The sequence below is a fragment of the Parasteatoda tepidariorum genome, chromosome 4, assembly GCF_982258835.1.
Source record: "Parasteatoda tepidariorum strain Cologne lab strain chromosome 4, Ptep-v5.0, whole genome shotgun sequence".
NCBI lineage: Eukaryota > Metazoa > Arthropoda > Arachnida > Araneae > Theridiidae > Parasteatoda > Parasteatoda tepidariorum.
Genome location: NC_141758.1, coordinates 93,040,743 through 93,056,511, shown reverse-complemented (window position 1 = coordinate 93,056,511; position 15,769 = coordinate 93,040,743). Strand labels below are relative to the sequence as shown.

The following is a 15,769-nucleotide window of genomic DNA, read 5'->3' as shown; positions in this document are numbered from 1 at the left end:
CTAAAATCCATTCAGGTCTTCATGGTCAAGCACCCACTATAACCATGTTTTATCAATAGTAATATTTTCAAATTCTCAAAAAATACCTTCACTAGTGCATATCCACCCTGTTCAGTTTATTATAAAATAAGGGGTGGCTTGTAACAATCTTTAGACCACAGAGGGTATCGTTTGTTCTATTTCAACTATTAGATGTCAGTATTATCGCCAGTTGAATGAGTAAAAGAAACAAAAAAGTGCAAAGAAAAAAACAGGAATTTTTTTATATATACACGACTAATTGGAATATAGGATGCTTTTCTACCGCTATGTAAATATTTAGGATTCATTGAAAATATAGTAGTTCTACACCTGCATTTACAATAAAAAACATTTAAATGCTATGAAACTATCACTCAATTTTTAGTTTGAAAAAATACAGCAGTGTCAACCTAGATCATTCTACGCTTTAAAGATCAATAGAGATACAACAAATAATTATTTGAAATTTTACTTTATTGCAAGATGGAAGAAATTAACTTGCTTATATGAGCCAAATTAATATTCCCCAGAAATGAGTGGAATGCTCAAATCATACTTTCCCTAACTGCAATAATCTTAAACGACCATTAAGAAAATTTTTTGGCAGATTTTGTAAACTTTGTCAAACATTTAATCTCCATATATTTACGAAACACCACAAGAATCAATGTGAGAAAAAGCAAAAGTAAGCAATGAAATCATGAAATTAATCTTAAGATAGAATGTACTTCCAGTTTTTAAATAACTTCTTTTTTTATTGAACAAATTATTAATTAGTAATGAGTTAACCCCCAAGAAAAAAAAAAGAAACCTCACAATAACACTGCCACAAATATTATATATTCAAACAAGAAATAAAGCACAAAAAACACATTCAAATTTCAACTTTAATGAAAAAATCTTTACTATACATTGTAGCCATAGGATCGAAGAATTTGTTTTTGTGGTTCAATGGTTTTAGCTACTTTTTCCATTGCAACTTTCCTCAGTTTCTAAAAATACAAAAAGAAAGAAAATTCTTAATAACAATAAAGTTCAATACAAATTTAAACGAATGTAATAACAAAATACCAAAGAACAATAAAACACTTGAAATATCAATCATTTAAAAACTGCAAGTTTAACTGTCTTGAGTAAATTTAAACAAAAATTTCCTTGACAAGATCTATTAATTATTTGATATAAAACAATTCTTGTCATTAACATAGTCTTGTATTAACCAGGAGTCAATTGTAAATGAATAAACTGAGATGGAATTAAATTATAATAATATAGAAATAGCAAGGCGTTCCAAATGTGCCAGCAGATTCAGCACACAGGTACCGAAAACACCCATTTCAGCAAAAAACATTGAATTCAGTAAAAATACAGAGAAAAAAAATCACAGAAGAAGAGGTTAGAAGAGAAACAAGGATTTTTGAACAAAATTTCTTAGGCATTTTTAAATATCATAATTTTAAGTAAGAAAGACTTGAAAATAAAAAATATGCAGACAATTTTACCACATAAAAATTAAACTAGAAACTAATTTTTAAAAAAAAAGCATTGATTGTTCTACCTCAATGAAGCAGAAACCAATTGTGTAATAACAATACCATATTTTTTAACCGTGTACAATTACTTAGATACTGATATGATTCACTTAGCATAGCAATGCTTCAGAAGGTAGTGCATGTTTATTTCATCAACTTTAATATGCTTTAATAACTTTCATCAAAAGCAATCAGTAATTAAGAATAAAACAGCTATCAAAAACTTTACTTCAGAAGGTAGTGCATGTTTATTTCATCAAATAACATTATGCTTTTTTAAGTATCATCACAGAGCAAAATTTTTTGAAATAAAAAAGTAAACTTTGAAAAAAAGTCCATGCAGATATCAAAGAAAAATTCAATATAGGCAATAAATAATGCTAACTATTAAAAAATAAAACTTGATCTCAGAAGGTAGTGCATGTTTATTTCATCAAAAAACATTATGCTAACTATAGTATCATCACAGGGTTTATCTTATTTATTTTGATATCTAAGCAGTAATTGAACAAAAGAAAAACAGAAATGCTTAGATATTAAATTAAAAAATGCTATTAAAATTGAAAAAGCCCACATTAACAAACTCCAGAAAGCAAAATATCCTCACTCAAAAGAAAATTAACATTATCTACTCAAAAAGAAATTTCAGACTTGACTGTATGCAAAATTTCAGTTTTTTTCCCTTTTTTTTTAAATTCAACCAATTTTATATTTAATTAAAAATTAAACTAGAATCATAAATAAAATCCTAATTCTAAGAAAGCAGTAATAAATTATTTTTATTAAAAAAAAATGCAGTGATTCAAATTATGCCAGCTCTGATTAGAAATAAATTATCAGTACTATAAATGTGACTGAGAGGCAAACTAAGTCTAAGGGAATTTATTTAGCAATAAAAAAAAAATAAAAAAAATTTGGACAAACATCAAGTTATTGTAAAATAAGCATTCATACGACTACATAAAATATTGTCTTCTTTTAATAACAAACGCTTGATTAAATGTATGCCAGTAATAATATTATAAAAGAAAAATTCTTATTAATAAAAGCAGGAGATTTTTATTGAAAACAGATGCAATTCCACATCAGGTGAAATTTGGCAATGACACCACATCCGAGGAATTTATTCAATTAAAAGGTACTGTTTTTATAACAGATAACAAATAAACATAGCAGAAGATAGCAAAAACTTTATTCGTAATAATTAAATGCATTTTCTTAAATTATAAATTACTTTTTGCCTAACTCCCGATTTTGCTGGTACCATGTATCTCTAATGTTCCCACAAACAAGGAGACAATATTAAAGTATAATTAAATATTGTCACAATTAAATATATACACCGCAAAGTATTGACAATAACTTTTCGCTTGAATAAAATATTTGGGTATACTACAACACAATTAAAAAATTGTCAAAAAATTATGTTGAAGCAGGTACCAACATTGCTTAAGAAATAAATTTACATAGATTTATCAAAAAATTGTCTAAAATCAAGTATGCAAAAAAGTAATTACTTGAATATGAAAAATGTATCCTGAATATTACTGTAAAATAATAAATTATATGGTAAATTTAACCTTAACTAAATAAATTTAGGTGTTTAGAATTCAAATGATGCGGTGCTTAATATAATTATGTACAATAATCAGGGGTCTGTCAAGGTTTTTCTGAGGTACCTATTTTGAGAAAATTTAGCATAATTTCTGAATACTTAAAAATCATCTTATTTTTAATTTTCACAAATTATCAATTTCAAAAAATCAACACAAAAATAAAAACACACAATGGTAAAAATATGGATTTACTGTTTCTTATGAGGCACAAAAAATAAAATTTTAAGAAAAATTATTTTGTGAAACTACTGTTTTTCCTAAACTTGAATTTGTGAAGGTACCACTAAACGGTAGTAAATTTGGCTTGGACAGACACCTGATAATTGACATGCAACAATTGCAATATGGACATAAATTGTAATTGTACAGCTAAAACTTTTTACTTAAGCCTATCTACTATAGTGGACTACCAAATTTTAACCTTATGCTATAGAACAAAAAACCAGACCAAATAAAAGATTATTACGGTAGGAAAAAAATGTAAATGAAGATACAATACAATTCATACAAGATTCCATGAAAAATGCATAAAATTTCTACATGAAAATGTCTTAGAGACGATTATTCCAGTTTATTTTTAAAGCGAAGATATGCCTCAGAAGGTAGTGCATGTTTATTTCAGCATCTCAATTATGAAATAAAAATTATCATCAAAAGCATATCCACAGGAGAGAATATAAAAATTAATAAATCTAAACAAGTAGGTTTACCTTATACATTAGAAGGCACAATGATACACAATATGGAAAAAATAGCATCATTATCATAGCAACTAACTGCAATTTTAATACAACCGCAACATATGTTTCAAATATAAATCTTAAATTTAATTTAAACTTTGAATTGCCTTCAGAGATCTTAACTAAATAACTAATTCACTTATACGTGATATAAATGAAATAGCAATATAAAAAAGTATTAATGTTACCTCATCCCTCCTCTTTTTTCCATAGTATGCAGCAGATTTAGCTTTTCTTTTAGCTTCTAGTGTCTCTATAACAGTTTGGTATTTCCAGCCAACTTCATGGGATAGGCGGCTTAAACTGCAGTACTAAAAAAAACACAAAATCATTGCATTTTTAACAAATCTGATGCATAATAAATGCAGCAGACAAGATCAGTAATTATTCACACATGTTAAACCTTACTAATGGAATAAATTTAAATTACAGTTGAACCTTTATTTAACGAAGTTGCTAAATCCCGATAATAAGTTAGTTATATGGGAAATTTGTTAAATAGAAAATCGCATTTTTCAAATACTTAAACACAGAAAAGGTTTTAAATTCATTAACACTAGACATAATTAAAACAACAATGGCTACACCTTTTTCTTGAAAACTAGTATCTACTATTTATTTTATAAATCTTAGCCATAAAGAAATCGACATAAAAACCAAGAAAAGAGCAAAAACATTATCCAGTGTTACACTACCATGCTACATACATTTTCAACTAAAAATAGCTAAATTTATTTGCTACATAAAATTATATCTGCAAAGTAATTTTAAATAGGAAAAAAGGATCTAAAAAAAAAATTTTTTTCTCGTTAAATAGAAAATTCACTTCGCTATTTGGAACTTATTTAATGAAGAAATTTCAAAAATGTCCTTGGTTCCTCAATAAAATTCGAAAAATTGAAGCTCGTTAAATAGAAGTCCGACTGTATATATCTTTAGAAATCATAGGTCAAACTTTTATCAATTTATAAAAACTATATTCAACTAAGTTAAATATTTTTAAGCCATTAAATTATACAATAATATAATCATTAAAATTTCAACTTTAGTAATCGAAATATCATACTTTTCTTCTTGGGTGCAATTTGAGTACTCTTAAAGCAGATGGAACGACCATTCTTTTCTTTTTGTCATATGGTGGTGGGATGCCTTCAAATACCTTCAAACGTTCCAATGCTGCATCACCTCGCTTTGTTTTGTGGGGTACCATACCCCTAACTGTTCTCCAGAATATTTTGCCAGGAGCACGATAATGGAAAGGTCCTCTTGATGGTTTGATATTACATCTTTTACGCAAGAATGAAAGATATTTCACTAAAAAAGAAATAATGTCTTACTCTTTACCTTCTTAATTACAAAATTAGAATTAGATTACAAAGAAAACGAAATTATCTAGTAATCCTACAGGGTTAAAATAATAAACTACACATAGGTGCAAGTGACCTTCATCAAAAACAAAATTAAACTTCTAAAAAAAAATGAAGCTGCTAATTATTAAGAAATTTGATGATTTCAAGCGACATATCTACAAACTTATCTAAGAGCATAATTTGTTTAAAAATAATTTATACATATTTTAAATTATAGGTATTCATCAACTAGTTGTAGTTCATAAGAAAACACTTATCAAAGTTCATTCTAAGGTGGACTAAGGTAATACAATGTTATTACACCTTTCAAAAATTACAATTAGGGTTATCTCCATTTGATTCGTGACAATTTTATATATTCTTTTATGTTTGCTGATTTTTTAAGTAAGTTATTCATCATTTTCTTGGTCCCTTGTATAGGGTTGTTTAAATTCCGATATGTTTAGTACTATATTACACAATGTTCGAAATTCAAATTTGAGTGTTCGATCCGTAACAATTTCACTGTAATTTTATGTCGTTCAATGATTATTTCTCACAATCTGTCATTCTTCGGCTTTTCTGATAGGTTTATCAACTGTTATTTACCACTTTATAGGCCTCTTTCACATTTTTAAAATTATGATATTTTTAATCTGATGCTATTTCCATTACCATAAAATTATTATAGAATACCATAATATTAATAAAATAATGCTTAAGACTTAACTTTATTAAAATAAAAAAATTTTCATTTATTTTGAAAAATACTCACATTTACTTCTAAAGAAACTTCCGGAAATATTTATTCCTTCACACCTAACAATAACCACACTTTGACCTGAAATGAAAATGTTCCATTATTAAAAAAATCAGAGAAACAATCTCGATATGACAATTTCAACCCTTAAATTCGAACTCATATAAAAGAATAAGTACGATTCACTTATAAAATATATGCATTTTTTAAAATAGATAACACTTTTAAAGCAGTTCTCAAAGCTTTTACACTAAAATTTAATGTGGGAAATAAAAAAAAATATTAAAGTTAGAATAAAGTTTACTTAGTTAAGATAATTATTACTTATTTAATAATAATCACTTGTTCAATAAGGTAAATTATTTTCAATAGATATCAGAAAAGTTAAATATTTTAAAATTACCAAATGTATGTATTTAAACTTAAATAAAATTTTAAACCATGTTAAATCTAATTTTAAATTTTGCTTACCAAGCATTTTTTTAATAATTTTTTTTTATCTAAATAAATTCTAACAAAGGCAGAAATAATTTAGAATTAAAAAAATTTACAGCATGTTTAAGTAAACATGCTGTAACCGCCCTGCCTGTCCTTTGAACCTTATGCCCTATAAATAAACCTTTTTGTATCAGTTAAAAAAACTTTTATATTGCATGTTAAAAAACATTAATTTATTGTTCAAATTATTACACTCCCGCAAAACTATCTGTGCTTATGGGTTTAATTCTGATTACTATTACAAATATTTACTTAGTTAGAATTACTCAACTGGTTAAATTGTTATGACTATCTTTTTACGGAGAAATAATACATTTCAATTTTAAATATTAAAACAATTTTTTTAAGAAATACTTTATGAAAAATTCACCTTTATATGTTCATTATTCTTTAGCTAACATTCACAGTGATTGCCTTTCAGCAGTTAGTCTTTGAAATACACACATAAATGAATTATTGGTAATTTAAAAATTTGCTAGGCTATTAAAAATTAGCTATTTTTAATCCTTGCCTTGCCCTTTTCTATTCCTTGATAGAATTCTGCAATCCATTTTATAAAATCAAACGTTTAAAATAGGAGTGGTTTTAATGAACACTGCAATATGAATAAAACATCAGATAGCCAAAATTACTAAAATCCAATAGTGAAAAAAAGTTGAGTAAAGTTACGTTAGTACCAAAAAGCTTTTTAACTTTCTAAAATTTGAAAATATAGGCAAAAGTTTTCTCGGGAGGTAGCTATAAATTATACCATTAATTATTTCGTCTGGGGTTTATATAAAAAAGAAATCAGATCCTTTGGCAATGTAAAAGGAGAAAACAAAGTCACCAATTTTAAGCCACTAAAAGACTTAAAAAGTATTGAACAAGAAAAACATAGCAACCACACTTTTAAATATACTAAAATCAATACCTCACTAAATGTCATTCCCTTACAATGAGAAAATAAGCATTTGCTTCTGAAGTTTATTCTTATTAATAAAAAAATTACTGCCTATCACCAAAAAAAATGGAAATCTTAACACTTATCTAATTTGCTAATTCAGTGTTTACACACTGAAAAACTCTAATTAGAATTACAACCCAAATAATACTAATCCAAAACAATATATTCTCCCATTTAGAAACTAAACATTTACATTTTAAACTGAAATTTATGAGAAAGTAGTTTGAAGGTGTATATTTAAATATATCAAAATGTATATATATTATCATAATAAGAATCATTAATATACATTCTCCCTCAACTAATAGAATATCTCTCTGGCAGAATATCATGTGAATTTAGAAAACTCTTAATAAAATATAGTAATGGAATTAAAAAATTTTAACAACTAAATAAATCAGCAGTGGACTTTTCATTGAAACAGGTAGTATAGATAATAAAAATGCAGTGATTTTGGGGGACACTTGTTAGGTAAGGTGGGAGTATGTGTATGAGAATCAAAGCAGCCTTTTTAAAAAAAAACTTTGGGAAAACACTGGTTTCGTTACATTTTTAAAAAAAATCCTCTCCCAACACAGCACAAGAGATATTATTTGTCATGTCATACTGTTACAGAATAAAAGTTTAAATTTACCAGTCTATTATAAATCATAAAAGACCCATGGTCTAACTATTTTACAAACAACTTTCTGTACATAACCTTGTTTTCTTAAGAACAAAATATAATACTACATTGACAAAATCTTAAGGACAATAAATCTACAATACACTAGCTGTAATGGGAATTTACTGTAACTGTCTAGGGGAAATTATAGGAAACAAGAACAAAATCATGCAATTTATTTAATTGGATAATTATCTTACCGTTAAGCAGAGTTTTAGCAGTTAAGGCAGCTAATCTACCAAGAAGATGGCCTTTACCATCGATTATAATGGGCTGTGGAAGAAAAAATTAAGACATTAGTGATATCGCAATATAGCGATAAAAAACATCGAAAGAAACAAAATGTACATCCATAAAGTGTGATAGCATTGTCAAAATCAAATACTACTTTAGAGTTAAGAGGTGTTTAACTATGTTTTCTTTAGAGAAAAAAAAATCATTTCAATATCGAAATCGCTCTTCAAATGGCTGTGGTAGTTTAGGCCTAAACATTCGACAACACAACGCCGATAGTACTTAATAAAACAATAACGTAACAAATCAGCTTCTCTAAGAAATAAGTGAATAATTTTTGCCATTTATTTAGAATAAATTAAACACACTAACACGATTTATAAATAATGAAATAGTCAACCACGTGAAACGATTCGCTCACCTATATTGAAACTTATAACAAATATATTGAAATATTTAACATTATGTAGGCTTTATTTTAACAACAAAACAAAGTTATTGTCATTTAAATAAAATAGTTTAACTTACTTTTTCAGTGAAACCCGTCATTTTTATTAAATAAAAATTATGATGGTGGACAGACCCTCAGAGCCCTGAATTTACCACGCGAGCAAGAATTTAGACTTAGTGTTGCCAAAGTTGAAATATTGTGGTGACGAAAAGCTGAACTAGATCAAGCATATCAAAGAAGGTTGCAGCTTACAAATAACCAGTTCACTGGGATCATTTTCACTGTGAATGGCATTAGTCGCGCGTGCAAATGAGAATCTGCATTGGAAAATCGGGACCATTCTCACTGCATACAATTTGCGAGAAAAAGTAATTCTGATTGGTGTGTTCTTCTGTTGTTGTTGTTATTGTTAATTTACGTCGCACTAGAGCTGCACAATGGGCTATTGGCGACGGTCTGGGAAACATCCCGGAGGATGATCCGAAGACTTGCCATCACAATTTTGATCCTCTGCGGAGGGGATAGCACCCCCGCTTCGGTAGCCCGACGACCTGCGCGCGAATTCGAGCACTTTACGGTAGCACAGTTTAACAAGGACCAATACCGCACACCCTCGGTCTCTACGCAGACTGATCCAAGTGGTCACCCACCCGCACACTGACCGTAGCCAGTGATGCTTGACTTCGGTGTTCTGCTGGGAACCGTGTCTAAACGATCAGTCCACTGCGGGACTGGTGGTGTGTTCTTCAGAAGAGAGCATAATTTACCATTAAGATTGTCCTTCTCTTACACGGCGCTGAGAGGGGCATTGTCCATTCCCACTGCATCCAATTGTCCTAGACACGCATGAGACTGCGACGAAATCTCGTGTGAATGAGAACCCGATTCGCAATTTTTGCGAGTTACCTAATCTTACCTTCATTTGAAGGTAATTTTTCATATCCTACAATGTAGCAAGCAGCAGAATAATGAATAAAGAGTGATGAGTAATTATTAAAAATCTTCCTGAATAATGAATAAGGATCTATTCATTAGTCTGAAATATTTTGAATAAATCATTCATTATTCCTTTTTCAATATGTTACTTGATGTTATATTCATTAATCTATTTCATAAACATAAAAAAATCTATGTTTCGTAAATCCATAGCTTTCTAGAGCGGAATTCATTCAAATTTTTGCAATTACAACGGACAAATTTCGCCAATCAAAAGCCTTATTTTTTTTACGTATCGCAAAATTTGATATGTTTGCAGAAATGTTAGCTTCAGATTGGCTTAATTGAGCCATCGTATTTGCGAAATTTATCTGAATTCCACCCTACTGTCAGCAGAAAATCAATAAAATGGACAGAACGCTATTTCGTCGTCTATTCTTCATTACTGAAATAGTGACGCTGAGGGGGCCCCAATTATGCAAAGTCGGGCCCTGGTGATTGTTTAATTGCAAGAGGAGTACAAAGATGAATTTTCTTACGTTAACAGTACAATACGCTACTAACTGCTGCGCATCCTAATGCAAACGCATAATAATACCCCTCCCGTATAAATCTTGCTTTCTATATCTGCGAAGCGTGGTTTTTGTTGTGGTGAAAGAAAGGCAACCACAAGAAAAACCTGACCTAGAAGCAATTAGCACTCATCGGTGGCTAGCTGCTAGATGGGGGAGCATGGTATGGTTAAGTGTGCCATTATCGTCTTAACGTTATTAAATCATACAAATAAATATGCTGAATTCACTTGCGTGTCCAGGATTCTCTTCACTGAAATTTGGTAACCTTACGTTGTGGTAGCACTGTTATTGTTGTTGTTGTTAATTTACGTCGCACTAGAGCTAATGGCGACGGTCTGGGAAACATCCCGGAGGATGATCCGAAGACATGCCATCACAATTTTGATCCTCTGCGGAGGGGATAGCACCCCCGCTTCGGTAGCCCGACGACCTGCGCGCGAATTCGACCACATTACGGTAGCACAGTTTAACGAGGACCAATACCGCACATCCTCGGTCCCTACGCAAACTGATCCAAGTGGTCATCCACCCGCACACTGACCGTAGCCAGTGATGCTTGACTTCGGTGATCTGCTGGGAACCGTGTCTTAACGATCAGTCCACTGCAGGACGTAGCACTGTTAGAAACGAAACAAAATTACCTTATCCTTCAATATCATTTTTATATATTTCGAGATATATATCAGCTACCCCAACAATCAATTAATTAATACAGATATCTCTCTATGATTAAACATATCCCTTGTTGACTGAGTTTTTTAACCTTCAAAATATTACGTATGACACAATTTGAAAAATATTCTCACTCTAATTTAATTTTGCTATAAGTCCAGGTTTGTTTCTTTATAATCATTCGGAAAGAAAATGCCCTTACGCATACAAATTACTCAAATGTGATTTTATACTAGCATATTTTTATATTCATTGAGAAATTTTTGAGAAAGTGCCAGTTGCTCTAACCTTCTTTTTAAAAGGGTGTACAATGAATGCTTAAACCACACTTTAGAAAAGGTTGTCCACTGTGTTTCTTCTATAGTGATCAGTGCATCCGACAACACTACTTTATCCCGCGTCTTGCCTCGACAGTGCAAGCAACTCACTGAAACTCCAACAACGAGACTGGCGCAACCATAGTTTGACGAAATGGATATTAAAAAAACTGGTGTGGCCTTCTCAAACACCCAATCTAAGTAGCATAAAACCCCTTTGATCCAATTAAAAAACAAATTACATGACCAGTCATTTTCAGTTGTTACGGAAGTCATTTCCTACGGCCCATTTCTTAAAAAACCGATAGAAAATTTTCGGAGACGTGTATACGTTAAAAAGAACAAACATATTAATATATGCCTTAGGACTTTTTTAGTTCATATAACTGACTATCCTGATACTTTAGCTAGATAGTGTGTATGCGTATGGTTATAATTTACAATGAATACCAAAATTATCTATTTTAATTTCTAATTCGGGTAACTTGCATTTGAAATTATTTTTTGTTTACATCTTTGGAAAAAATTTAATATTTTTCGAAAGGAAAATTTATTTTATGAATCGATTAGCTGCTCTCCCTTTTGCCCAGCAATGTAGGTTCAACTTTCTGAAAAAGAAGAATTTTTTTTATTTTTATTTATGCTAAACTATTATATCTCTCTTCTAAATGAATATTTTATGAAATTATTGGCATTCATTTAAAAGGAGCTGATTTTTTTTTTCATTTCCTTTATAATAATCTAAGGAATTTATTGTTCGAGTTAAGAAGTTCATTCCCCGAAAATAAAAATTTGAATTCATTGACTATAAATTTTAATTAAATATATTTTCAGTTTTTATACTCACTCTAGAATGATTGAATTCAAAGTCAAATCCGGTTTGATACTGGAATTCCTAAGATTTAGAAACATAGTTATTTTTTATTGGAAAAGTAAAACCTCTTAACAATTAGTAATTGAAAATTGATCTAACACGGAAGCTTTAAACCTAAAACAACCATTTCTAATTAAAAGTTTTTACTCTTTTTTTTTAAAAAAAATTATTATTTTTTGAAAAAAAGAAAGAAAGGTATATACAATTTAAGAGCACGTAATCAAGAATAGTGCTTCATTTTTAGCATTCTAGACTATTTAACTCCAGGACACATCTTTTGTTCAAGCTCATAGAGAAATTACCAATTTACGTATAAATTAATCAGCTACCAGCAAATTAAGGATTATATATATAATACAGCTAATAGAAAAGTTGTAATAGATGCTTTTATTAAAAGAAGGCTATTAACTACTCCTTTAAGGGTACCTAAGAATAAAGCAAAATGTATTAAGTCTCAATAAAACATTATCAGAGCATTTCTAGTTATGTTCATTTAATAAAATTCTAACACACATTACGCTTCATTCAATTATACCAAACACAAAAATTTGAAACAGAATCTGTCTATAACAACCTGAGATATTTGCGTTAAAATTTATTTAGGCTTGACAAGAGTGGCAAAAAACAAAATTAACAATATATGTAGTCTTCTTAGGAAATTATCAGGGGAAAAGAAACTACATATAACTTACAGAAAAATTGAAATAAAATAAAATACTAGAAATACAATAAGTGTACCTCTTTTATTAAAAAAAAAAATACAGCCAACAATATAACATCTAAAACTGCATAATATTTTACCGAATTTAAACTCAATATGTTCTATTACAAAAATAAAATACATGAAAAATAAAGCATAAAATTTCATATTTTGCATATACATAATTTAATTAGACATGACTAGTAACATAAGGTACTATATACTTATGCACAGAACATAAGAAAAAAAAATGTATGATTCATGTTTTAAAACAAACATTTCACATACCTCACATTAGTGAAATACCTTGCAATAGCAAAATTCTTACCTATAAGGAAGATGCAATAGAGAGAAGTTTTTTCTCTTCACATTTAAACTCTCAGCTTTATAGAAAATTTAAAAATGTGCTTTATCCCCTTCAGATTTGATGTTTTTAGTAACATATAAGCAAAGCAAACAAAGCAGCAGATCAAAATTTTTAGAAAAAAATGAAAGAATACCTCAACCCAACAATGGATTGGTAAATCCACTCTATCCCCTTTAAATCTGATATCCATTATAATAAATAGCAAATTACAAAAAAGAACCAGGTGCGAATTAGAATGAAAGATCAGTAGATCAAAGTTTTTGGAAAAGTATGAAGTCTTGTAGAAGGTGATTATTGGCGAGGTGGTTAAATTTTTTTTTTTATAGATAGTAATAAAATAATTTAATTGATGATAAGTCACTAGTACTTTTTAAGTACTGTGGTGAACACTAATTTAAACAAGAATGCTAAACTATGGATGAACAAAATAAAAAGACACAAACTGTATGGTCACAACTAGTTGAACCAAGGATGTGCTCTGTTTTGTTAAGATAGGAATTATTCTATTGGCATCGCCAATCAAAGGAAAAATGCTTAGCTACAAAAAAAAAAAAAAAAAAAAAAAAAAAAAAAACAGTTAATTAATAAATTTTTCAAACTGAAAAAAAAAAGAAAAAAAGACAAAAATAATTTACCCTTTTTTACGGGAATTTCTTTTCATATCAAAGTTGTCAACATATCAGTGATAATTTTTTAAAGCATAGGAGATTGTCAATTGAAACAAGAATCAAAGAAGAAAAAAAAAGACAAAGTAACTTTTGCTTATTCCTGGCTGTTACCAAATGAGCAAATGTTAAAGTCCTTTTATACTTTAATACCATCAATGTCAATTGAAAAAAGAGAGTTTTATGAAGGGAAGACAACATACTTTTTTTATAACCATGACCACTGCTAGTCAAACGGAGGTTGTGATCTAATGTAAATAGTAGTAGAGTTTAACAATTTCAAAGCAATAGCAATGAGCTTCAGATCAAAAGAAGACTTTGATACAGGAAGAAATAAATTATTATTTGCATGTAGTTTCAGATAGTGTTATGTAAAATTAATATAATATTCCTGCTGTAATAGTATATATTGTGAACATTTATATAATCGAACTGTTAAAAATAAAAGACTAAGTTTACAAATTTTTCAATCAACTAAAAAATGTTTTTGTAATGAATCCTTATCAGGTGTGACTTTCATGATCTTATTATAAGGAAATATTAATTATTTCCTCATTTGACTAAAATTATATAATAACCAAAATAAAAAACTAAACACTCAAAATCATTGTCTAAATATTTTACTAGTCAACTGAATCTGAATCATTATCAATCAAGATCAACCCTTACAATTAAACACTTGATTCAATTCATTAATTAAATACCAGTTTTACATAAAACAACTTCTTAATTCACTGTTAAGGTAAAGTTGATTAATGTCATATTAGTTACATAAGGTAAAAGGAAGACCGCGGAAAGGTAGAGTTTGATTCAAAGTAATTGGTTATTGACACCTCTTTTTAAAGTATTTTTGGCACCATTTATTCAATTTCTTTCTTTTAAATTTCCACTTTAAGTTCTCAGTACATTCCTTAAAACCTTCCGGATAAGGTAATTATTGTTACCAAAAACATCAAAATTAGATCTGAAAGGGTCAACATTAATCAATTCTATAACAATCTCTGTCTAATTTTCATACAACTAATGAGAATATAATATAAAAATTAAGAATTTATACCGAGAAAAAAAAAGAGAGATAAAAATGTTACTATTTATATCACCTAAATAAAATAGCTTATGCAAATATGACCAGTATCAAACTAGAACAATCCTGAATAAAAATAAATACAAATACTGTGCTTTTGAGCAACATCTAACAATCCGTAATCTCTTTCCATCTCACATAAAACTAAGAAAAAACTGAGATGACAAAAATAAATGAATTATATATATATATATATATACATATACATATACAGTACAGAACCCGTTATCCGGAAATCAGAAAACCTGAAAACCCAAAAACCGGAACGAAATTCGATAAATTTTCTCATTTTTTAAAAAATTTTTTTTTCTCCTCATAAGATTTTACGATTTTTCTTTCTTTTTTTAAAGATGTTTACCTTACCATCATTTTGGAAATAATCATTAGTGTATTACTTCATCGTTTTTTTCTTATTTTTAAGATTATTTCCAATTTTTTTTTTTTAGTTGGGTTTAACAATAAAAAAAACGGCTTTTTGTAGCGATTCAGAAAACCGGAAAAATCAGTTATCCGGAATAGCGATCGTCCCGACCGTTCCGGATAATCGGTTCTCTACTGTATGTATATATATATATATTATATAAATAAAAATATAGTAATTTAATTTTGAAGACTTTTTGCATTATTTATTTAAAAAATTTAAAGGCCAAAATAAAATTAAAACAAATAATAATAAGTAAAAAATTTACAGTTTAAGAACCTATATAAAACAAAATTATAAAACCTACAAAAATGAAATATTTTTGGAAAAAAAAATGAAATATATAA

General features: G+C 28.7%; 1 protein-coding gene across 1 annotated transcript; it reads right to left on the bottom strand.

Annotated features, from left to right (window-relative positions):
* Positions 1-890: 890 nt before the first annotated feature.
* On the bottom strand, positions 891-8,966 carry RpL13A (ribosomal protein L13A). The gene is made up of 6 exons (XM_016072809.4): positions 8,889-8,966; positions 8,327-8,399; positions 6,034-6,099; positions 4,976-5,223; positions 4,098-4,220; positions 891-1,013 (listed from the first exon to the last, which is right to left on the bottom strand). The coding sequence occupies exons 1-6, from the start codon at positions 8,907-8,909 to the stop codon at positions 927-929; spliced, it is 618 nt and encodes a 205-aa protein (XP_015928295.1). The 5' UTR covers positions 8,910-8,966; the 3' UTR covers positions 891-926.
* Positions 8,967-15,769: the final 6,803 nt, after the last annotated feature.